Source organism: Gouania willdenowi, chromosome 15, assembly GCF_900634775.1.
Source record: "Gouania willdenowi chromosome 15, fGouWil2.1, whole genome shotgun sequence".
NCBI classification, from domain to species: domain Eukaryota; kingdom Metazoa; phylum Chordata; class Actinopteri; order Blenniiformes; family Gobiesocidae; genus Gouania; species Gouania willdenowi.
Genome location: NC_041058.1, coordinates 23963933 through 23988290, shown reverse-complemented (window position 1 = coordinate 23988290; position 24358 = coordinate 23963933). Strand labels below are relative to the sequence as shown.

Genomic DNA, 24358 nt, shown 5'->3' with positions numbered 1-24358 from the left:
GGGTGGGAGTGATAATATGTTGCTGAAGAACAAAACTATCTAAACAGGATGTAAAATCTCTGGTAACAGGATGATTAATGTTGTCCATGTGAATGTTAAAATCTCCCAGCACTATTATTTTTGATGAAAGGCAGCAAAGTCATCTAAAAATCAATGTTGAATTAAGGGGGACGGTAAACAGTTGCAATAATGGTGGGAATAGGTCCAGAAAGTTCACATACTGTGGATTCAAATGAGGTGAAGACCGGGGCTGACACAGGCGAGACTTTAATGCTCTCGCAGTGAAACATCGCGAGACCCTCCGCCCCTACGGGCGGCAGCAGCGCGAGCCGAGCGAGGGAGGCTGGCTAACACAGAGAGATCAACTGTCCGACCGGTATGGCAAGGAGAACGTCAAGAGCTGGACCAGATGGACTGGATGTTAGTTGAGGTATCCGGACGGAAGCTTCGGCGGGACCCACAGTAGACTTTTCTCTGAGGAGGGAGAAATGCGATGTCTGGGTGGAGATACAGCAAAGCCGGCAGAGGAACAGACAAGTGATGGCGCAGATGGAGGAACTCAGCTGTGGAGTACTGGAACAAACCCGTCACGGGCATGTGGACGGGCAACAGGATGAGCCAGATTGACATACCGCCAGCCCTCATTGGAGACCAATCTAGACGAGGTAGGCTGACTGGGCCAGGCAGTCTGGACGGGCTGACTCGCGGTCAGCTGTCAAGCAGAGCAGGTAGGCTAGAGGAGGCCAAGGACACTTCCAAACACACACGATCGGGATGTTCACGCGTGCGTAAAGCAGTAATTAAGAATGAAAACTTAAAAGACAGCAGCTGCAGAGTCAGTAAGCCTAAAACGCAATAAAACAGCCCTAATTTACCGGAGAGCAGCAGCAGCAAGTCGCGGCAGCAAGTCGCGCCAGCGTTCACTCAGACCGGAAGTCCAAAAGTGATAAAAACATTAAAGTCGGTAATAAAAAAAAAAAAAACGTTTAGCAGGTCAGCAGAAAGCAGGTGTTTAGTTACTCTTTAAGGTGGCTTAAAGGGGAACTTGGGGACGTTACATGTTATGCACATGACAATGACAACTAAAAGTCCTTGAATCACATCAACCATGAATTTGTTTCCTGGTGTCTTTCAACTATTTGCACCATAATTCTACACAGGTTAATTTTCTGCATTTCAATTGCATGTAAACAGCTTTTTTGTTGTAATATATAATGACCACTTTTGTCGTTAGAGTCTCAGATTTTTATGTTGTCCTGTTTCGGCTTCCAAAGTTTCTCCCTATTTATTTGTTATTTAACTATTTTGCGATGTGCAGGTATATGGAAGCCAGGTCACTGGAACTCAATCTTGGCAAAAAAGGCTAGGCACCATTACAAACTATCATCAAATAAAAACATGTAGTCATTTAACTGTAGCAATGAAAACTGTGTGAGCAGCAGCCTTTTTATATTCCTTCCAAACACTGTTGTTATTGTGTGATCTGCCTGAATGCAGAACTTTTGAAACACTTGGGATTCCATATGTTCACTATGTCAAAGTGCTCAAGTCAACCTAGAATGCAGAGAAATGTAAAAGGCATTCAGAGCAAAAGACACCTGTGTTCAGCTAATTAAAGAATTTCAGTCTTTAATAAGTCTATCAATTATTTTTGTAAAAATCTCAAAGTTTGCAGTTATTCTCGTTCATAAGATTAATCCATAAGTAATGGAACAATGACAATAAAAAACGCTTCAATAGTTCTCAAAGTTTATCATTGTATTACTTAACTTGCGTATAATATTTTATACACAAACTCAATTATCATAAGCATTAAATTAAGCATTTCTTTGGATAATCATTTGTACATAAAAACCTATAAAATTCTGTACGTGTAATAAATTAAAAATAATAAAATGTGTATCTTACGTGGGTTTCTCGTTGGTGATGAGCACTTTGACTTTATTCAGAGCCTTCTTGGCCCCGGTGGGGGCCAGCGCAGCAGTGGGTGCAGGTTTGGTGTGAGCTGGGCTTGCATGAGGACTGGCGATGTAGACCTTTTTACCTGCACTGCCTGGTGGCTTGGAGTGAGTGAAGTCTGTGATAAAGACTATTCCCTCACTGGTCAGCACTGGTAAGACAGAGGAAAGAAAGGATGTTCAGGAGTGATATACTGCTAGTCATGGTTTGATAAACTTAATGAACATCATCCTTTTCACAACCTGGAGACAAAAGGGAAAGATGCATTTAAGGACTCACTGCACTGATGCTGTTGCTGTCTTGGAAACCATAGAAGTCTTAAAGCGATATGCAACTCATCACATGCAGTGTTCATTTTGTTCACCAATAATTTCTGTCATAACTTTTGTTGACTACATAACATTAACTAGACTATGACTAATTCAAAAAAATACACGTGAACAAAAACAATATCAAAATATATTAATGTTTTTGTTAACTGGTAAAAACAAAAAATGCTCACATGGTACGAAATCCAATCAGAACTGCGTTTCCTTTTGGAAGGTTTCAAATCAAATGTACGTTATTGTGTGGAAAAGGTGGGACAAGTCAGTAAGTGATCCAACAGGAAGTCAGCTGATATTGTTTGTGAAAGTAAGATGTGATGTGGTCGTACACAGTTTACAAACATTAATATCATCCCATATCAGGTTGATTGTTAATTGAATCTTTAAAAACTGCATTAACTCTTGGGTTTTATATTTTAGTCAACTATCTATATACATACAAGGAACGTCTGTGTGTGTGTGTGTGTGTGTGTGTGTGTGTGTGTGTGTGTGTGTGTGTGTGTGTGTGTGTGTGTGTGTGTGTGTGTGTGTGTGTGTGTGTGTGTGTGTGTGGGGAGCGCATATCTCGCATATCGCAGAATGGAAAATAATAGGAGAGGGAAATGCAAATAAAGTTATGCAGGGAGAGCAATACGATTAATGAAATCTGGAAATGTTTGCGGTGATTGTTTTAGCCCGGAAAAATAGTACAACTGAAAAGGAGGTGCAAACACACATGCAGAGATCATCGCTGCAGTAAATGTGAACAGAAAACACAGCGGAGATTAACAAAAGGCTCCAGTTGTGAGTGTGTAGCCACAACTGGACACAGAATAGTTGCAGAATCCTACTGTTACTCAACGCAGCAGTGGATTCACTGCTGATTCTAATGAGCAGCAGTGAATCTTGGTTGCCTTTATTTAAAGCCATAGAGCTATTCTTCTCTTCTTAATGGCATCTACGAAACAGCAGTGTGGGAACTGTCACCACAAACAATCCAGGTGGGCAGTGGCGGAGTTAGCAATTTGGGAGCCCAAGGCGAACTTACTGTATATTGTCTTTCATCCCTTTCTTTTTAAACACATAAGCAAAAGCGGAAGATGCATAAGTCAAATCCAGCCGGGAGTAGCTTTTGTTGTGGCTCTGCGTTTCCTTTTTTCTACTGATATTAACCTTATTCTTTTTTAATTACTTTTAAAAAATAGGATGTTTTAAAAGCACAGGTGATTTTTTAACTTCAAAACCTATTTAAGGATAATTCTCCATAAATCTGTTACAGTGAATTAACACTACCCTTGTAAACATAATAAAGCATAATAACGTGTGTTTCACGGTGTTGTTAATAGATGTCTCGAGGCAATATTTCCGATCTAGATTAGATACTGTTAAATATACAGGTGCTGGTCATAAAATTAGAATATTATGAAAAAGTTCATTATTTCAGTAATTCTGTTCAAAAAGTGAAACTTGTATATTATATTCATTCATTACACACAGACTGATATATTTCAAATGTTTATTTTAATTTTGATGATTATAACTGACAACTAATGAAAATCCCAAATTCAGTATCTCAGAAAATTAGAATATTACTTAAGTTCAATACAAAAAAAAAAGAAGAAGCATGAAGTGCTCTAAAACTTCCTGGTAGAAGGCTGCGTTGACCTTGGACCAAAGGAAACACAGCACATGACATGACACCCCAAAAATCACTGACTGGAAACTTTACAATCGACCTCAATGTGGATTCTGTGCCCCTCCTCTCTTCCTCCAGACTCTGGGACATTGATTTCCAAAGGACATGCAAAATGCACTTACATCAGAGAACATAACTATGGACCACACAGCAGCAGTCCAGTCCTCTTTGTCTTCAGCCCAGGTGAGACGCTTCTGAAGCTGTCTCTTGTTCAAGAGTGGCTTGACACAAGGAATGCGACAGCTGAAACCCATGTCTTGCATACGTCTGTGCGTGGTGGTTCTTGAAGCACTGACTCCAGCTGCAGTTTACCCTTTGTGAATCTCCCCCACATTTTTGAATGGGTTTTGTTTCACATTCCTCTCCAGGGCTCGGTTATCCCTATTGTTTGTACACTTTTTTCTACCACATCTTTTCCTTCCCTTCACCTCTCTATTAATGAGCTTGGACACAGAGCTCTGTGAACAGCCTTTTGCCCTCCTTGTGCAAGGTGTCAATGGTCGTCTTTTGGACAACTGTCAGGTCAGCAATTTTCCCCATGATTGTGTAGCCTACAGAACTAGACTGAGACCATTTAAAGGCCTTTACAGGCGCACCAGGTGTCTTCAATATTACACCTCTCCACAATATTCTAATTTTCTGAGATACTCAATTTGGGGTTTTCATTAGTTGTCAGTTATAATCATCAACATTAAAAAAAAATAAACACTTGAAATATTGTATACATCAGGGGTCACCAACGCGGTGCCCGCGGGCACCAGGTCGCCCGTAAGGACCAGATGAGTCGTCCGCTGGCCTGTTCTAAAAATAGCTCAAATAGCAGCACTTACCAGTGAGCTTTTATATATATAGATTTATTTATTTAGCTATTCTTGTTTAAATCACACTTACATGTAACTTAGAAATGACAATACATATATATAAACACTTAAAATGTAAAGTGTTTTTTGTGTTTCATACATACTTGCCAACCCTCCCGATTTTCTCCTGATTTCTGCCCGACATTGTCCGGGCGGACCATCCTTCACTGAGCGTCGTTTCCAGCCGGACAATAATAACGATTACACCGCATAAGAAGAGGAAGAAGACTCTTCTTCCTCTTCTTATGCGGTGTAATTATATTATTTTAATAATAATATTGTTGTAATAATAATAACAATTACACCGCATAAGAAGAGGTGTAATCGTTATTATTGTCCGGCCGGAAACGACGCTCAGTGAAGGATGGTCCGCCCGGACAATGTCAGTGAGGAAATCGGGAGAAAATCAAATCCAACCATGTGTAGGGACGTGTTTCTGTTATGGTTATAGCCGTTGTTGTATAGGCTATGTTTAATTTTCCTTTTGTTGATTATTTTTATTTCAAGCATACATTGCATAGATTGATGGATAATTTATGCAATGTATGCCTTTTTTGTTTAATTTTATGTTATTTATTTTATTTATTCTACTACTATCACCATTTACCATTTGCACGGGTACTGTGGAATTTGTTCTTTACTTTATATGTGTTTTTCAAATAAAAGAACACTGTGAAATTGAATTATTTCATTTTCTCTTTAAAAAATCTCCCTAATTTTGAGGTCTCAACTAGTATAGTTCAAAGGTCAGTATTGTGCGCATGACCAAAACGTAGCGTTTGTTGCGCTCTTACAAACAAGCTAACGTTAGCGGACGCAGCGAATATGAGGAGAAGAGTTACCCCACTGCGCGTAGAAAAGGCCAGCGAGTTAAAGGCAGCTTTGTGCAAACAGCAGTCTTTTTTCACTAGACCGGTTAAAAACTCCCAAAAAGCAACCGAAGCCTCGTTTAGAGCTACGCAATTCTTGATGAAGAAAAAGAAGGCATTTACAGATGGGGAGGTTGTCAAAGAAGCAATGACGATAATTGCTAAAACTGTGCTTGAAGACGAGAAGTATGGAACCGATGTACTCTCCAGTCTCTCCGGGGCAACTACAATGGTAAGAAGAGTGTCGGCGATGTCTGGGAACTTGACCGACCAGCTGGACCGTGATCTGGCGAGGTGCCGGTGGTTCAGCATCCAGTGTGACGAGTCGGTGGAAAGCAGCAGTACGGCGCAGCTGATGGTCTTTATCCGGATGGTGTTTGATGATTTCTCCACAAAAGAAGAACTTCTGACACTACTGCCCCTGAAGACAACTACGAGGGGAGTTGACATTTATAACGCAGTGAAGGAGTTTTTGGTGGAAAAAAAGGTGCCGCTGGAAAAGCTGGTATCAGTGACTACGGATGGGGCTCCTGCTATGATCGGCCGACACACAGGATTCGTTGCTCACTGTAAAGCTGACCCAGAGTTCCCAAACTTTCTGCAGTACCACTGCATCATACACCAGCAGGCCTTATGTGCAAAAGTGATCTGCTTTGAGCACGTAATGACTCCCGTCGTAAAGATCATAAACAGCATCCGCTCCAGAGCTAAACAGCACAGAACATTCAAGGTACTTTTGGAGGAGCTGTCAGCTGAATATGGTGACCTGCTACTACACACAGAAATCCGATGGCTCAGCAGGGGATGAATTTTGCAACGTTTTTTGTCACTTTTGGATGAAATCAAAGAGTTCATGCAGTCCAGAGGTGAGGACACCGTGCTGCTGGAGGACACTGAGTGGATACTTGAGTTTGCATTTTTAACGGACATTACTGGAAAACTGAACAGTTTGAACTGTGAGCTGCAAGGCAAAGGTAAAACTGTCGCCAATATGATAAGTGCTTTAAGTGCATTTCAAGCTAAGATGAACCTTTTCTCTGTGCATTTACAGAGAAAAAAGTGCAGCACTTTCCCTCTGTGCAGATGGTGCTGAAAGACAATGCTTCTGCATCTGAGGCTTTTGACAAAGTTGCAGAAAAGTACTCTCAGGTCATAAACAGAGTTGGGCAAGAGTTTGAGAACAGGTTTTGTGACCTGGATCAGCTTGAGCCATGTGTGTTGTTCATTTCTAATCCTTTCATGAACGTGGACATATCATGCATTGCTGAGCAGTTAAGTGCAACATTCAGCCTGGTTGCTGAACATGTGGAGATTGAAATTGTAACACTGAAAAATGACCTCCACCTCAAAGCCCACCAGGCTGCACCAAACTTTTGGTGCCTTGTTGACACAGAAAAATACAGTGGTGTATGCGCAGCAGCTATGAAGGTTGCAAGCATGTTTGGTTCAACTTATCTTTGTGAATCAGCCTTTTCTGACATGAACTTCATCAAGAACAAACACAGAACAGGCCTCACTGATGCACATCTGCAAGACTCACTCAGAGTTGCAGTGTCAAGTTACACACCAGAGTACAACACACTAGTTGACAGCATGCAATGCCAGGCTTCCCACTAACTGACAAAGAAACAGATAACAGATTTGGTGTCCAGTTCAAAGTGTGACATGATTTATTTAAAAATTTGAGAGTTGACTTTTGTATTTTACATGAGTTATTATTTGTACAAACATGGTGCAAAGTAATTCATGATTTGTTAAAAAATGTTAGTGGCTAGCTAGTTAAAATGGGATATTGTGATTTCACAAGACTGTCTTAGAAGTGATCATTTGAAAATGTTCAATTTGAAAAATGTGCACTTAGAGAAAATATAAAAATAAAGTGTTGCATATTGATATTTATCTGTTTCTATATATATTTATTGTGAGAAATCATTGAGATGATCAGTGTTTCCACAAAGATAAATATTAATTATTAATAATAACATAGAGTTAAAGGTAAATTGAGCAAATTGGCTATTTCTGGCAATTTATTTAAGTGTGTATCAAACTGGTAGCCCTTCGCATTAATCAGTACCCAAGAAGTAGCTCTTGGTTTCAAAAAGGTTGGTGACCCCTGGTATACATCATACAAGTTTCACTTTTTGAATGGAATTACTGAAATATATCAACTTTTTCATGATATTCTAATTTTAACACCAGCACCTGTAATGGGAGCAAAACTAATGGCGAGTGAGGGATGGATTTGGGGTAACTTACGAGCCATGTTGGAGGGATCAAAGGGGTCAAAAGAAAAAGAGAGGATGTTCTCTGCATAGCTCTTCTTCCACAGCTTGGTGCCAGTGTCTCCGTTCCAAAGCACTATATAGTTAGGAGGATGCACAGCTAACAGGAGATCCCGAGAAGCATCCTGATTCCAGAGCCACTCCAAGTCTGATGAAAAGGTATAAACAAGATGCACTGTAAAACCCAACAATTTAGTGCAACTCAAATGGTTTGAGGAACCAACTGCCTTAAAACATTTGTGTTTAGCAACACAAATCAAATGGTTACTGTGCCTTAATTGTTGTTCATATATCTTAGATAGATTAGGTCTAAATTAGAAATAGTTTTTCGGTTAATTTTACTCATAACTTGCAAGTGAATTACACTTATATTGGATATATTTTTAGATGAGAGAGTGGAAATTATCTGAATTAAGCTGAACCAACCCAAATGTATTTTTGAAGATTGAAAAGAAGCATGGAAGTCGAGTTCACTCAGTGTTCTTCCATTAAAGTAAATTCATATATTTTAGTTGCAACAATTAAACACAAGGCTGAAGCTACTCTGTTTATTTAAGGAAACTGATTAAACTCAGTGGTTCTCAAACTATTTTGGCTCCTGGGCGGGACCAAGACTGACACTTTGTTTGCTAATTTTCCTCTCTCTCTCTCTCTCTCTCTCTAAGTACCCCCTGCAGTGCCATCGTGTAGCCCTAGGGGTACACGTACACCCATTTGAGAGACACTGCCTTAAGCAATAAGAGTTGTATTAACAAAACAAAAAATACATATTTCACAAGTAAAAAGTACCGTCCTTTTTTTCCTCCACAAAGAATATTAGCATTTTCACAAATTCTTTAGTAAAAATGTTAACAAAATTTTACTTAAATAGTATGCACACTTTACCAAAAATAAATGACAATGTAAAAAATATCTCCACGGACATTTAATGTGGTTTTAAAGTGTACGTTCAATACAAAGAATGACCACAGAAGTTACTTTGACAAAAAAAAGTGTGATGTGTCCCAGCAATGCAAGAAACAGCCTCTAAAATACACAGGTGAGCAACAGCTTGTGCTGCTGTGGTAAAATCTAATTCTAGTATGAAAGAGCTCTTACCCTGGATTGGTTTGGAGTGCTCCTGGATCTCACAGTGGGCAGTGCCGCTGACCACGTCCCACACAATGATTTTCCCTGATGCGTCTCCAGAGGCCAGTCGCAAACAATAAGGCGAGCTTATGTTGTGGTAGTAATTTTCTCTGGACCATTTCACCTGCCAGAGCAAAGCATTAGTTGTGTGCTAAGGAAAGTGAGGAATTGCAGCATGACTCACAGCATCTCCAGAACTACACATGGTGAAATGCACTTCAGCTGGTTGATAAAGGATGGATCAAACTTGTAAAAATATATAATACTAAATATAAGATCACAAATAAAACATTATTGTCAGTGTAACACTTCAAAGGTACTCCTGAATATTTTTTTTAGTACTTTTTCAAAATAAAGTTAATTCATTCATGCATTCATTCAAATGTTTTACAGGAAAACTTTAATCAGTGAGTTAGTCTGTTATTATGCTACTACCAAAATGCATACAGGGCATATGAGTTGTGTGTTTTTTGTTTTTGTTTTTTTTTTTCCAGGTCCATACGTTCAACGATAATACATATCGTACTTCTCATTCAGCCATCTGCAATTGTACAATTGTGGCCTACAGTAAAGTATCCCAGATTTAGTAAGCAGTACAAAAGCGTGCAAGGACCCATCAAACATCCATACATCCATATAGCAATATTACAAACATGTTGGGGTAACCCTCAATGACATTAGAAGAAACATTTTCTGATATTATGGCACCCAAGTATAGTGACTCAAATTGAACGTCTGTCTGAAAAACACTTTGTAAAATTTGATGTATCTCCTGCCAAATGGGATCAATGATGCACAGGACTAGAACATGGGAAAATGCTTTGCTTCGAGGCACCCACACTGTCGCCAGCATGCAGAGGAATTTATGTAGAGCCTCTTTAGAGCTGGAGTAATGAAAAACCTCACATGATTTTTCCAGTAAAACTCTCGCCATACAGTTGAGCTTGAAGTTTCCCATTGTATCTCACATAAGTTCTCCTAATCTTCTTGTTTTAAAACCAGATTTCCTTCCTGTTCCCATTTTTGTTTTACATACAGTGAGTGAACTACATTTGGTTTGTTGTAACCCCTTGTAGATTTTTTGGATGAGCTTCTGGTTAGATCCAGCTCAAAAAGCCTCTATAAACATTTTTAACGGAATTTTATCCCAGCTTACTTGTGAACATCCCTTCTGTATTTAGATAATATAATGCCAGACCTGAAGGTACCTGTAAAAATCATCCTTATCCAAGCCAAACTGCCTCTTCAGATTTTGGAAGCTATTCATAGTCCCCTTATGTAAAATGTGCAGTATGCTGTTAAACCTTGTGAACCCCATCTCACAAATCTTGCATCCATACTTTTAGGTAAAAAAAATGGATCATGTGCTACTACCTTGTTCCACATCTTAAAAGGGGGGTATTATGTAAAATCAACTTTTTTAAGATTTATATCAAGTTACTATGTCATTTCCTCATTAAAAACATACCTGGAGTGTTGCCTTGGCTCATTCATGTATGTTTGAGTAATCTTTAAAAACTCTGACAGCATCCATTTTAGGTGTAAATACACCTGAGTCCTCCTAGGAAGGCCCTCACCTCCTAGAGACACCTCGGACCTTTCGTCACAAGCCGAGTTACCGCCCACCGCAGAGCCCCTCCCCCTCCTATGTTTTCTTCCTTAGTTCAGCCGAAAGCACCCGCCTCCGCAGATTTAGCTTTTCATTTACTTATTTTAAATACTTTTGTAAGAAACCCATGGCTTCTGTTGTCTGTACTCATTAATGAACGCATTAAAATAAAAAATTTAAACATAAACAAAAATTGTACCCCTCCCCCGCTTCCAGCGCCGTCAAATCAGCTGCAGTCACAGCAAACAGCTGAGAGATAACTTTGATACCGACTTATCCTTTAATTCTCGTATTTCAAAAAAAATCACCGGGACAGCCTTCTTCCACCTCCGTAATATCTCTAAAATCAAGAACATCTTGGCCCAGAGTGATGCTGAAAAATTAATCCATGCATTTGTTCCATCTAGATTAGATTATTGTAACTACTGTCAGGATGTCCTAGTAACTCACTAAAAAGTCTCCAGTTAATTCAGAATGCTGCAGCTAGAACACTAACAGATACTAACAGGAGAGAGCATATTTCTCCAGTATTGGCTTCTCTTCATTGGCTTCCTGTAAAATCTAGATTATAGTTTAAAATCCTCCTGTTAGCATTCAAAGCGCTACATGATCAAGCTCCTGTATATCATAAAGACCTGTTAGTGCGCTATCGTACGGGCAGAACACTCCACTCTCAGTCTGCTGGTCTTCTGGAAGTTCCTAAAGTGTCTAGAAGTAGAACGGGAGGCAGAGCATTCAGCTACCAGGCTCCTCGCCTTTGGAACCAGCTCCCAGTCTTAGTACGGGAGGCTGCTACTCTCTCCACCTTTAAAAGAAAACTCAAAACCTACTTATGTATAATAGCGGTAACCTAACCACTAGGAAAAATAGCTCTAAACCTAAAAATAAGAATAATGAACTAAGATCATTGAGTAAAAACACCAACATTATATTCAAACACGATCCACCATCTACACATAGCTCTAATGGGCTGCAATGGGATGAATGTCCAGGCAGACAGAGTTGTGCTGGGTTGTAGACTACCCCCCACTACTCTCCCTCGTTGCATAACCCATCATACTGCTCACACTGCTTCACACCATTTACACTGATATCCACCCCATATATATATATTAATATTTTATTGCAGTCTGTGCCTTCTCCTCGCCCTCCGCTCTCTTTTCTGTTTCAGAGGTGTGTGTGTGTGTGTGTGTGTGTGTGTGTGTGTGTGTGTGTGTGTGTGTGTGTGTGTGTGTGTGTGTGTGTGTGTGTGTGTGTGTGTGTGTCGGTGACAGGAAAGATATATCGCCGTCCGTACGTTAGCATTCCTCACTTTGATAATCATTATAATGTATTGTAGCGATGAAAAAATGTAGAAAATAGCCAAATACAGCACACAGAAAAACAGAGGTAAACAACATCCATACGTATTTGTATGATTACTGAAGGGGGTGTGTTAATTTTTATAATATATATTATATATTATATTTTTTTATATTTGCTGCATTTTCCCAGAAAAAATTGGTAGCATAGTTATTTGAGTATGCTATAGAATGGTACTATGTGCCTGAAAAAACATAATACCCTCCCCCCCTTTAAGTGACAGGCATATCCATGGGTTACCCTAAGCCTTACTCCTGAATAATTGATCATGTTTTAATTTCCTTTATCCCAGAATGCACTTCATTGTAGCAAAAGTTATTTTTATTCCGCTGGCTTTTCTTGGCTGAGTCAGGTGGTGAGCAATGGCCTGCTGTTGAGGCCGTGCTACTTCACACGATTGCACTGTGCTGTGAGTGAAGAATGAAAGTCTCAGTTTAAGCCTTGGTGCTGATAATAACAGTAAAATGTATTGCCCATTGATTGCCAAGTTTTTCACGAGACAGACAAACATACACACACAGACTCTTGCACGTATAAAATTGGCTTTTTCATCAGTACCAAATTCAACTTTATGAGTGTAGCTGGGGTGTGTATACATGATGAACCTGTCTGCCAGAGGCAAACTAAATCTATTTAACTCCGAGGTGCAAAACTCAAGTATTAGCGGGAGACAGAAGCATTACTTGGTCAATATGGTTTCCAAACTTTTCAGTTTTGCTCTATAAAGAACCCAAAACACTCCCACTCATCACAGTGCTTTCCAAGGTGAGTATACAATGGGTGAATACATTACAAAAAAACATTAACAAAAAAGCCAATAAACAGACAGAGCAAGAAAAGCAAATAAAAAACACTATTTGTCTCACTATAAAACCACTACAGTGTAATATAAAACTACCATATTTTATATTTTTTAAGATTTGAATAATTCTGACTGACAAAGCACAAAACTAACAATAATAATGCAAAATAAAACAACAAAAACAAGATATCTTATCGGTGTTAGACAAGAAAAGTAATATGTATCATCTATATACGGGAGTCTTATTATGAAACATTATATTGAAATAGAGGTTAATAGCAGGGGTGTTGAAAAAAATCTAATCAGCGATATATCACGATACTATATATCACGAGACTCGGATCGATAAAGTCAATGTTGGTTTAAAAGCCACAGGCAGATTTTATGTTATTCTTTTATTTTAAAGGAGACATATCATGGTTTTAAATCCTTTCTTTTTACATATAAATCATACAGTTGTGGTCTATATAAAGCAGAACTGCAATGCTTGGGTCTGAATTCCTCATTATTATAGCTCCACAGGACCCTTTTCTACCCCTTTTCTGAGAGCAACTCGTTTTGGTGCGGTCTCTTTAAATGCAAATGAGACACTTCATACCCCGCCCCCTCTTCAGGTGACACTCGGTTCAACTCCACCCTGCTCGGCCATTTTTGTAGTTTGATAGAAGAGATACGGCTATGTAGTGGCGCATAAAATTTTTATTCAGAGGTTATTTACAAAATGTCAACAACGGAAGACTTGTCCATCCAGCCTTACATGTTCGAGCCAGAGTCTGACCCGGCGGAGCGAGATGAAAATGAAGATGATGAACCTGCAGAACCCTAACAAGTGAGCTAACACAAGCACCGAGCTAACGCTAGCGCCAAGCTAACGTCACAAAATGTATTTTATTACAGTCCTTTCGGAGACGAAAACGGCAAAATTAAATGACTAATGAAAACTTTAGATTTAAATTAAATCACGTAAGCCATATCATCAAGGATCTAAAACGAGCACACAGCGCTAACATATGAAGTCTGAAGACGGTGCAACTGCTAAGCAACTGCTAATGCTAACAAAACAATGACAGGGACGTCTTATCATCACACTTTTTAGCGTTACTTACAGCTTACCGAAGTGCTCTGTTCGTCGTCTCCAAAGATAGAAGGAATTGACCCCTCGATCAGACAAAGTCTTTCGACAAATCCTTCTTTATACTGGCGGAGGTTGCTGAAGCAGTCATCCTTGAAGTGCTTCGCGCACACAAAAATGACCTTACCCACAGATGTGGGTACATTTCCGTGAAAAATAAAACTCAACCAGGTACTTCGAAAAGGTTCTGATGCTGGGAGACGGTGTAATGAAGCGTGTGGGTTACTACATCCAACAACCGAACATTTTGATTTCTCCTCTCGTAACTTCGACATCCTTGAGCTTTGACTACAAAATCGCAGCGAGAAATAAAAATGGCGGATTGCTCGAAGTGTTGGGCCTGGAGTCGATGTCCTAATTTGGCAGTTACGCTGCAAATACTGTGATGTAATAGTTTAAAAAACATAATAGAGAATAGAAAAATCGAAACAGATTGAAAAATATGACCAAAACAGAATATAAAGATATCTACGGAGCACCTGAAGAGACTAATTTGATTTTTTCTGTACTTCTAAACACTCTAAATATACAACAAAATGCATTTAAGGGCTAAAAAAGTGGATTTAGCATGACATGTCCCCTTTAAGTTGTTGGCACATGGCATGTTAAAGCCAATGTTATGAGTGTTAAATATATTTCATACATAATGTTCTCATGAAGGTGTACACATTTACACATTAATTATTTCTTAAGTCATATATATATATATATATATATATATAATACTTTAATATTGGGATATTTTGTATTGTATAGAATCATGATCTATGTATCGGGATATGAATCGTATCGCCAGATGCCAGGCAATACACACCCCTAGTTAATAGGTGCATATATATGATACTGGACGCTGAAGGGTGAGACCTGCATTCATATTTAGGATTTAACTACACAGTGAATATGTACAGTAAGTGTTGATTCTACACATGCAGACACATAAGAAAGTTTGTATTATTCATAAGCCATTAAGAAATTAATGTTTTGTTTTTATCTCAATTGTCCTTTTTTGACACTGGGGAGGGTTCAAATAACTTTTACTTCATCCCACTCCAGTTCAGGCATTAATGGGTTTTTTTTTTCTGTATCTGATTTCATGAGCCAGATACAGACTTGATTTGCACAGAATGTATTTCCTTTTTTTGCACAACCCTTCTGTGTTTGTTTCATTGCTTAGCCCCAAAAAAAAAAAAAAAAAAAAAAAAAAAAAAAAATTGCTACAAATGTCAATTATCCTCCTTAAAATAGCATTTATTTGTAGTTTTGCTTTTAAACACATCTGTATTATCCAATCTAAGCCACTGCGATCGCTCATGGTTCATATGAAACAGAAATAAGACATTTTTCACAGAATAAAAACATGACTGAAACTTACCTTGACCACATTTGCTTTGTGCTTTTCCAGCACCTGGATGGTCTGCGCTGTTTTTGGATCGATTATGAGAATGCTGGAGTGACATCCCTGTGCAATTAGCCCTTGCCAACCCCTACAGGACATGACGACAAGACCAAACCAAATGAATCCATTCATCTGGTGGACAACACTTTACAAAAACCAGTAGGAGAAATGTAATAATTATCTCTGCAAAAGTAGGGCAAACACCTGTTGACTTGTACATTGAAGCTTAAAAGGTTTAAATCCACAGTTTATATTGCACAATTATATATATATATATATATCTTTTTAGTAAAAGCTCGTAAAAGATTTGAAAACAAATGAAATGATAATGAAATGAAACTGGTGGAGGTAGTAAAATTGGGATCTCAAACAGGAAATGGTATGCAATTATTATTTTAAGTTTGCATAATACAGCTTTCCTTTTAAAAGCTGCTGGAGACGATTAGTTTGTAATTACTGCTTGAGAGTTAGTTTTGATCCCCACTGCAAACACTATTATTGACATTGTCGGAATTTTTTTTTACAAATTGTATTGTAAGATGTGAAGTCACATAGACTGATCATACAGCAGCAGTGTTTTTTAACTTCCTTTTTACTGTGATTTCTTCCGTTTGCCCCCCCAAAAAACCCTGGCAAAGTAACTTTCCAACACATTTTACGTACAGAAGGTTGTGGAAAAACAATAGCGGATGTTCATTTTGGGGTTTATATAGATATATCCCAATCTGAAGTATCTAGCCGAAATGAAACGTCAACTAGAGTGAGGTGATATCACAGCCTTCACAAGTAGGGATGCACCAAATATTCGGCCACCGAATATATTCGGCCAAATGTTGCAAAAAAAGCAACATTCGGTTTTGGGAGTTAAAATCAAGGCCGAATAGTAGCGTGTGACGCAATGACGCAATCAAATAACGTGCAGTGATTTTGAGTCAGAGAAGTGTGTGCGCGTTGCTGCAGGAGCACAGCAGCAGTAGCAGCAGCTCCTCCTTTTCACACACAAACACAGCCAGACTCTCTCCTTACCACTCTCCATCGTCCGTCACCGCGTAAACCGTCCAATTCCACAACCGAGTTTGTTGTTAGCGCTGTGAGCCACGAATCCGTAAACATCCCCATCGTGCCTCCTTACACTACACCGGGTCTCGCTGCATAAACTGGTGTAGCATTTGCACAGAGTGCTAACAGCTGATGTGTGTAAACAATGGGTCCGTGGCTCCAAACAGTGACTCCCAACACGATCGGCAGCAGAAAAAGTAGTGCAGTTTGGGCATCCAGTAGTGCAGTTTGCATTTACATATATGGCAATAAAGTATAATATATATTCTATATTAAACTGCAGTGTTTTAGATGTTAGATAGTTAGAGAGGGAGGAGCTCACATTCTAGGAGGCGTGTTAGGTGACGTCACCTGCCAACGTGGGCAAAATTGAAGGGATGTATATCACTATCAACACCCACCATTATAAAGTGCTTTTTTCATCACACCTCCCCTTTAATGCACTTTTTTTGGAATGCATGTTTTGTTTTATTTGAAGGGCTAATATAAATGAAAAACTTGTTGTGCTTTCTTTGAAAAGCAAAGGCTACTGGAATAGTTAAAAAATGTATTCTAGGCTATTTATGCACTATTTTAAAAAAAATTGTGAAAAACTTAACAGCATTCGAAATTCGGTTTTCAGCCAAGAGTTTATATTTTATTCGGCTTCAGCCTCAAATTTTCATTTCGGCGCATCCCTATTCACGGGTAATACCTGGAACAAACTACAACAAAAAAGGTGTCAAGGGAATCACTAGTGTCCTCCTTGTCTGGCAAAGAAACACAAGAAATCGCAGTAAGTGCTAAAACACTTCTATGGGACTTCATATCCCACAATGTATTCGACAATGTTAATAAGCGAGTGTTTACATTGTAGATTGTAACAAACTTTTCAGTGGCAATTTCAACTTTTCACATCTTTTTTTTTTTTTTGCCAAATGATCTTCGATGTATTGATCTATGTGATCTAACTGTCTTTATCTTGTTAAAAAAAATATTGTCTCCAGCAGCTGTAAAAGAAACTGCTAATTGTTTGCTTTAAGCTAGGGGCTGCGTTTTTGCATCGAAGCGACTCCAGTGTGGGTTCATCCATCCAAGCGTGGTCCTTCGTAGGCGGTATTTGCATGTTATTACCCATGTGTGGGTTTCTATTCTCCCACAGTAAACGTATGTGTGTTAAAATAATTGGACATTCTAAATTAAATGTAGGAGTGAATGTGTGTAGTCCATGATTCCCTTAGTACAAAATTCATCTTCAGTTTTCTTTGAATTTTGACGATAAGTTGTGAATTCGCAATCGCAATTTGCCCTTTTTAATCTAGTGCTCACTGGATCTGCATGTAAACAGCAAGTTAAGCTAATGATCATGTTAGAAATATTATCATACAGCCTGAGGCTAGTGTATGTGGGAGTTTTGTTTTTGGCCTTATCCTGCTGAAAAAAAATCAAAAAAATCTATAAACCAAATCAGGATAAACTGAAATCTATGGTGGAGCTTTGGCATCGAGGGTCGACTCAGAAAAAGTCAGATAGAGAAAGCAAAGGCATTTCAATGTGCTTTACATGATTAAAAAGTGCAACAGAAAACATTTAGGAAGTGTCTCCTAGTACGTAATACGTATCCATATACTAACATTCTATCCGTATGAAAGATGACGTTACTGGAGGTAGGGCTGTTGTCAACCAAGAAAATGGTTGGTCGCCCAAGACTATGGCACACATAATGATTAATCGACCAAAAAAAAAAGAAATTGGAGAATGAATGAGCAGGTGCAGAAGAGGACGAGGAGAAAAAAAAAGAGAGACAAGTTTTGTGTTTTGGCGTTTTTGTCAGCTGCCGATTTGCTTTAAAACACAGACCATTTATGATATGAACCTTATACAAGCTTTGACCAGAACCCGACAAAGCAAAAGTGACTTGAAACTGACAATTAAAACCTATTTTTTCCTCATACAAATGACATATTTATGTTTGTTTTAGCGGTAAGCCTGCTTTTATTAATAAACTGTTGATGTCAACATCAGATCAGCGCACAAGGAAACAAACGCGCGTCAAACACAGGTGCGCAGGGCATCCCCAAGTTTAGGTCACATGGTGCACCTATCACATTACCTAAACTGGCCAATGAGGGGCGTTGCATACGGATAGAATGCCGGTATATGGATACATATCATGTATTAACAGCCACTACCAAACCTTTAACAATTTAAAAATCAATAAAAACATTAAAATCAGCACTAAAAGAAAAAAAACCCTTAAAAATAAGCCGCAAAAACATTAAATCAACAATAAAGTGTTTAAAAATCTCCCTGTTAGTCATACGCAGTAGTCTCATTGACATGCAAAGAAGAAAAACCTTCACTAAACCAGAGCCACTTTTAACTGCTTTAGTGCATTGAAAAGCATTTTATCCCAGGTTCAGAGCACAATATGCCTGTTTAAAGATGACAACACAAGATCGTCATAATGTGGTTGAATTACCACAACAACAACAAAAAAAAAAAAAAAACATTAAATTTACACATTTACACTAAGGTCACTTAAGGAAAAACATGGATGTATCTTAATAAAACAAACAGCAGAAGAAGGTCTGACAACAGGACACTGGAATAGGTTCGCGTCAGTGATTCATCATTGTGCCGTTAAATGGATTCACATTGTAATCACACGATGTGTCTGTTCACTGTGAGAGAAAACCATGAGAATCCACCATACAGCAAAATGTCACATAATCACATGACACACAGCAGCCTAGGGGTCTATCTATCTATCTGCTTTGCAGAAACAAACACCGCACAAACAGCAACATGCAAGAAAGACATCGATAGAAGCAGCAAGGAATGCACAGGAAGAAACTAAATGTATTCATTGACATTATTAGTTTTGTACATATATCTGTCATTCGCTAAGTAATGAACTGACAGGCTACCAACAGAAGCTAGCGTCACAGCTGCGGTACTCACCAATCTACAGCTGTTTTATTCTGCAAACTGAGAGTGCCAGTGAGCGTCCGAGCCGCCAGCTTAATGTTGACAGTGTAAGGAATCATTGTCAATAATAGGTGCTGATGCTACATTAAGATGAGCCGTCAAGATGAGGCTAAAGCCAGTTAGCTCCAGGTGAACGACTGTTATCAACGGGAAGTGTTGAGGTGCTTCCTCATGCTGCCGTGGAGAAACGACGATTAGCGCACAAAAGTTCCGCTTGCAAAATATTTCCTGGAAATTCCTAAAAAAAATAAAAAAAAAAAAAAAAAAAAAATAATAATAATAATAATAATAATAATAATAATAATAATAATAATAATAATAATAATAATAATAATAATAATAATAATAATAAATAAAAAATACAGATTGATTTTAAAAATACTAAATTAAGATTTCTGAAAAGCTAAAGAATCATTTTTTAAGCTTTGGACTGTCTGCTTTTGAGCAATACCCTAAAGATCTTTTACAGAAACTTTTGCAACCATTTAACATTCAATTTAGCACATGCAACACAGGGAGGCTATCATAAACATGCAATTAGTGAAAAAGAAAATATTATTTTTGGAGGAGGATAAAAAACTTTAATAACTTAATAACTAAAACCCTGTAAGGCCCTTAATAATAATTCATAGTTTAAGTATTAATTCAACTTCTATTTAACTAGGGAAGTCTAAATGAGTTTAGGACTCTCGTTTTCATTCGAGACTGCAGCACAATTTGTTACTCCACCAAGTTTCTAGTTTTTACTAGAAATTGTAAACACACTGTAGGTATCCTTTAAAAACTTTTGTCATATTGAAGACTGTGTAAAGTGACTTATAGCAGTAGGGGACAGTAACAAAATCAACTTAAATTGCATTTACCTAAATCAGGGGTCACCAACACGGTGCCCGCGGGCACCAGGTAGCTCGCATGGACCAAGTGAGGGGCCCTCCGTAGCTCTAGTCACCAATGAGCTCCATCTAAAATCAGATTTACTTTCCAGGTTTCAAACTGACAAAGATGAATACATATGACACATGTAGTTACTACTTAGTAAAGTTAAATAGTGCTGATAAAATTTTAGTATTAAATTTACCATCTTAATTGTTTATTTTTGCTGAATCATTGTGAGAAATGTTTTTAAGTGTTGCCGATCTGGTGCATTGTCAGTGGTATGTTAAATATATATATATATATATATATATTCTTAAAAAACGCAAGATGGATTTAATAAAAATGAAACAATTGCATAAATTAGGAGAAATAAAGTGTTTCATGTTGAAACCTCAACATAAAGTTACTGCTAGACTATCTTACACTCTAATTAAAGTGAAACCATGAAAATGTAGTATTGAAGAAGTTCTTTCTAACTGGTAGCTTTTCCGAGAATACAGTACATATGAAGTAGCTCACAGATGTATGCTTTACTTGAGTTTTACTTTTGGGGAATACTCAGTAACGTCACCCCACTACATTAGAAAGACAAATATTGTACTTTTGACTTCACTGTATTTGTATAGATATCCTCATTAGTTGCTTGTTGTTGTTGTTTTTCCAGAACCACTAAAGGTTTTTTCATTGCATCAGTTCTTCCGATATCAAAACGTTTCAGTTAATCCTCATAGGGCAGGATCCAATTCCACCTTACCTTTGATACAATGTCATGCTCGTCATTGAAGAAAAAAAACCTTAAGAAGGACAAAGATACTCCGCCTGAGCATCCGTGGTCGTAATTCAGGGACATGGTCAAGGTCCGTTTCTCCCGTTTCTCGCTATAGGTTCCCTCCCTGTGCCTGTCCCTGTGTAGGGCCCAATGAGCCACAAGGGGACCCCAAAGCTGTATCCTCGTTCTTACTTAATGAAAATGAAATTAATCTGTCTTCATCCCTAATGTACCTGAATATAAATGTAGAACGTAGATATAAAATGCAACTTTAAGCTGTGCCTAGTGTTTTGTGAGGTGTTTCTAAGTCAAAATCATTGGACTCCAAAGGGACTAGTGTTGCAAATTAGTACCAGCTACAAACATTATGTTACCTGCATTAGGCTCCAGTTCATGTCCACAGTATATGTATTAGTATTTGTTCCTATCAAATAAACCATGAATAAAACAAATAGGGTCCCCACAAAGCTAGAAATGGCTCTGGGCCTTTGGTCATTGTGTGCACCCCAAACACATCAATAACCAACCTATAATGTGTGACTTCCAGGATTATAGAAGCATAATTCAGTTCAGCAGAATTTCCAGAGTTAGTGTGCAGTACTATTCCATTGATATGAAGACTGTGTGCAACCAAAGTAGGAACAGGAACAGGAACAATATTGCAATGAATGTGAAATGACTTACCTAAAATTTACTGCACCATTAAATGCACTCGAACTGTTTCATACCGTTGAACGACAAAAAGCTCAAATCTAATTTTCTTCATATAAAATTCTCACAGCCTCATGTTGTTCAATAAGTGCTAAATCCACACCAATGAACTGACTGCTTGAATCATGCGTTCAGAATGGTTGGAAGCCCTCCTCCACAATTCAAACAGTCTTACCTTATGGTTGTAACACTGGATGTCAGAATGAGTTATGATGTCAAACTCTGAGAAGAGAAATCCCCACAAGATATTGCTGATTTACTTCCATCAACCAGGAACTGAACATCTGCTGCATTAATATTAATGAATGGCTGAGTGAGTCTGGTTGTAAAAAAAAAAAGAAGGAAGAAAAGGGAACTGTTGCCTTATGGCTGCACTATTTCTGTTTTATATGCAACAAGGAAATTGTTTCTCAATTGCTTACGGAAAATTAGCCATTTTTACAGGGAGGCTAATTAATTTTTTCACACACCGACAATACTACATTGTGTTTTCATTGTGTTGTATTCATTACAGCTTGACAAGAATGATAAGATGGACATTAAAAAGGTAATGGCACAAAACATATGGGTTATAATAATATTCACATTGTCATATTTTTATGCTTTCAAACCAATTATTATTTTTTTTTAAATAGAGGGAAAAATTATATACATGTCTGTCAGTGACAATATGCAATTGAGTTTGCTAATGCAAAAGAAACATGCATAAAGTGCTCTTTATTAATCATTTGATTTGAGTGGTCGTACTCTAAAATCTGGGGGGATCATATAAACAAACTGGATATAAATCTTTAAATTCTGCTTTTTGGCTTGGATTCCTGAAATGGGTCACAACAATGTATGGCAGAACCAAGGACTCTAGTGGCCTATCACATCACTGAGCTGCATCCACCTCACAACCAGAAGGCAATGGGTTCAAGCCCTAGGGTGGACAATTGGCTCCTTTCTGTGTGGAGTTTGCATGTGCTCCCTGTGCTTGCATAGGTTTTCTCCAGCTTCATCCAACCATCCAAAAACCCAACTGTTAGGTGGACTGGAGTCTCTAGATAGCCCTCTACTCACCTCCTATGATTGGTCTTGACATCTTTCTATTCTATCTTCTATTTATTTTGTTGTACTTTACTTTTCTTGGGTTAAGTTAATCATTATTTACTCTTGTTAATCACAAAGGGATTTGTTTTCCCTTATGCAGGCTAATGGAAAATGAATATGACCCCTAAGTCCAGGCATGTTGTATATTTAGTTTATTGGTTTTTTTTTAATTCTGACATTGTCTTGACTAATTAGGATCAATTTCTTCAGACATGAACATTAACCAAGAACAAATATTGTGGCTGATTCTTTTTTTTGTTTATATTGTGTTCAGGTTTTCATATAATTGTAATGTGTTAGTTTGTCAAACAATGTTACATTCACAATATGTACCATAACTGCTTTAACATGGTTATAATGAATTATTTTGAGTAGTTTAGTGCATTTCTGTCAGATTTAGTGGGGTTTTTATTCTTTGGCGGCCAAGTACAAGGCCAACTCTAATCTCTGAATTATTTTGCTGTGAATTATGAGTTGTGTAACTCTCATTTAAACCTAGATTGCTTCAGTTGCTGGGAGCCAAAGGTGCGTCTGATTAGAGGGTTCTCCTTGTTGTGTTGTGCAGTTCCTGGGTTTCATTTCTCCACTATGTGTGTGGATCCTCACATTTGCAGTGATTTTTTAAAAAAAAATTTTGTGACCTAATGATTTACTAACAAACTCAGTGTGATTTGCAAATACTAAACATCATTCATAAACTAATGCTTTTGCTTTGCAAATAAGAAACGTACCTAACAAACAAATGCAGCATTATTTTTACATACAAAAACATGTCTTCATTATTCTTTTTCTTTTATCCTTCAAGTACAAACTAAAGTCTTTCAAGTACAAAAAAAAATTGTTTTATCATTAAAAGTATCATATCATGCTATTTCTCACTTATCTTCATTTGTTCTAAGAACCCCAAAAACATAGTATTTGAGGTTTATTTACCCAAACTCGCCTGTTTTCCAAAGTTTTAGCCTCTGAAAAGTCACTTTCTGACCAACTCTACACAAACAGGCTGATTTGTGGCCTACTTATGCATTTTCATGAGTGGGTGTGTCTATAGACGGGACACTGACTTCCTCCTCTCCGCACAGTGACGTTGGGCCAGAGGACGACCCGCCCTCCTCCCACCCACTCCGTAGTCGAGCTCCTGCTGCTTTATAAACATGAGACAGAGTGTGGGGGCGGGGCGTTCGCCGGTACATACATAGACTGTAGAAAATACATACATAGCACTGTGTGAAGGATGCTGACATGTTCACCTTCATGGGCGTGTCTGTTTACATGTCAATCACGGCAGAGAGCTTCTTGGAGGCGCGGCTTCTCCAGCTCAGTGCCGCGTCAAATTTGTCATCAAAGTGGGAACGCGTCATCAAATTGGAGCGAAGTGTTTGGGCTCACCCTGCAGTAAGAAAGGAGCAAATCAGCCTCTAACTAATGATTGAGGGAATCAATGAAAAAAACACTTTGGGCATGTGTATGAAGCCCATATA

The 24358-nt window shown here is 38.3% G+C and overlaps 1 protein-coding gene and 1 long non-coding RNA gene across 2 annotated transcripts in view; one reads left to right on the top strand and one right to left on the bottom strand.

The window, feature by feature from the left end:
• The window catches only part of wdr11 (WD repeat domain 11), a 90105-nt gene extending 70507 nt beyond the window's left edge, over positions 1-19598 (bottom strand). The window contains exons 1-5 of the mRNA XM_028468664.1: positions 19403-19598; positions 15377-15488; positions 9070-9223; positions 7946-8119; positions 1909-2110 (exon numbers count right to left, since the gene is read on the bottom strand). Of these exons, the coding sequence (XP_028324465.1) occupies positions 1909-2110; positions 7946-8119; positions 9070-9223; positions 15377-15488; positions 19403-19488 (728 nt within the window). The 5' untranslated portion in view covers positions 19489-19598. The remainder of the gene's footprint in view (positions 1-1908; positions 2111-7945; positions 8120-9069; positions 9224-15376; positions 15489-19402) is intronic.
• On the top strand, positions 991-23878 carry LOC114476769 (uncharacterized). The gene is made up of 3 exons (XR_003675634.1): positions 991-1028; positions 2143-2144; positions 23734-23878. It is a non-coding gene; the product is annotated as an uncharacterized LOC114476769 (long non-coding RNA).
• The last annotated feature ends 480 nt before the right edge of the window (positions 23879-24358 follow it).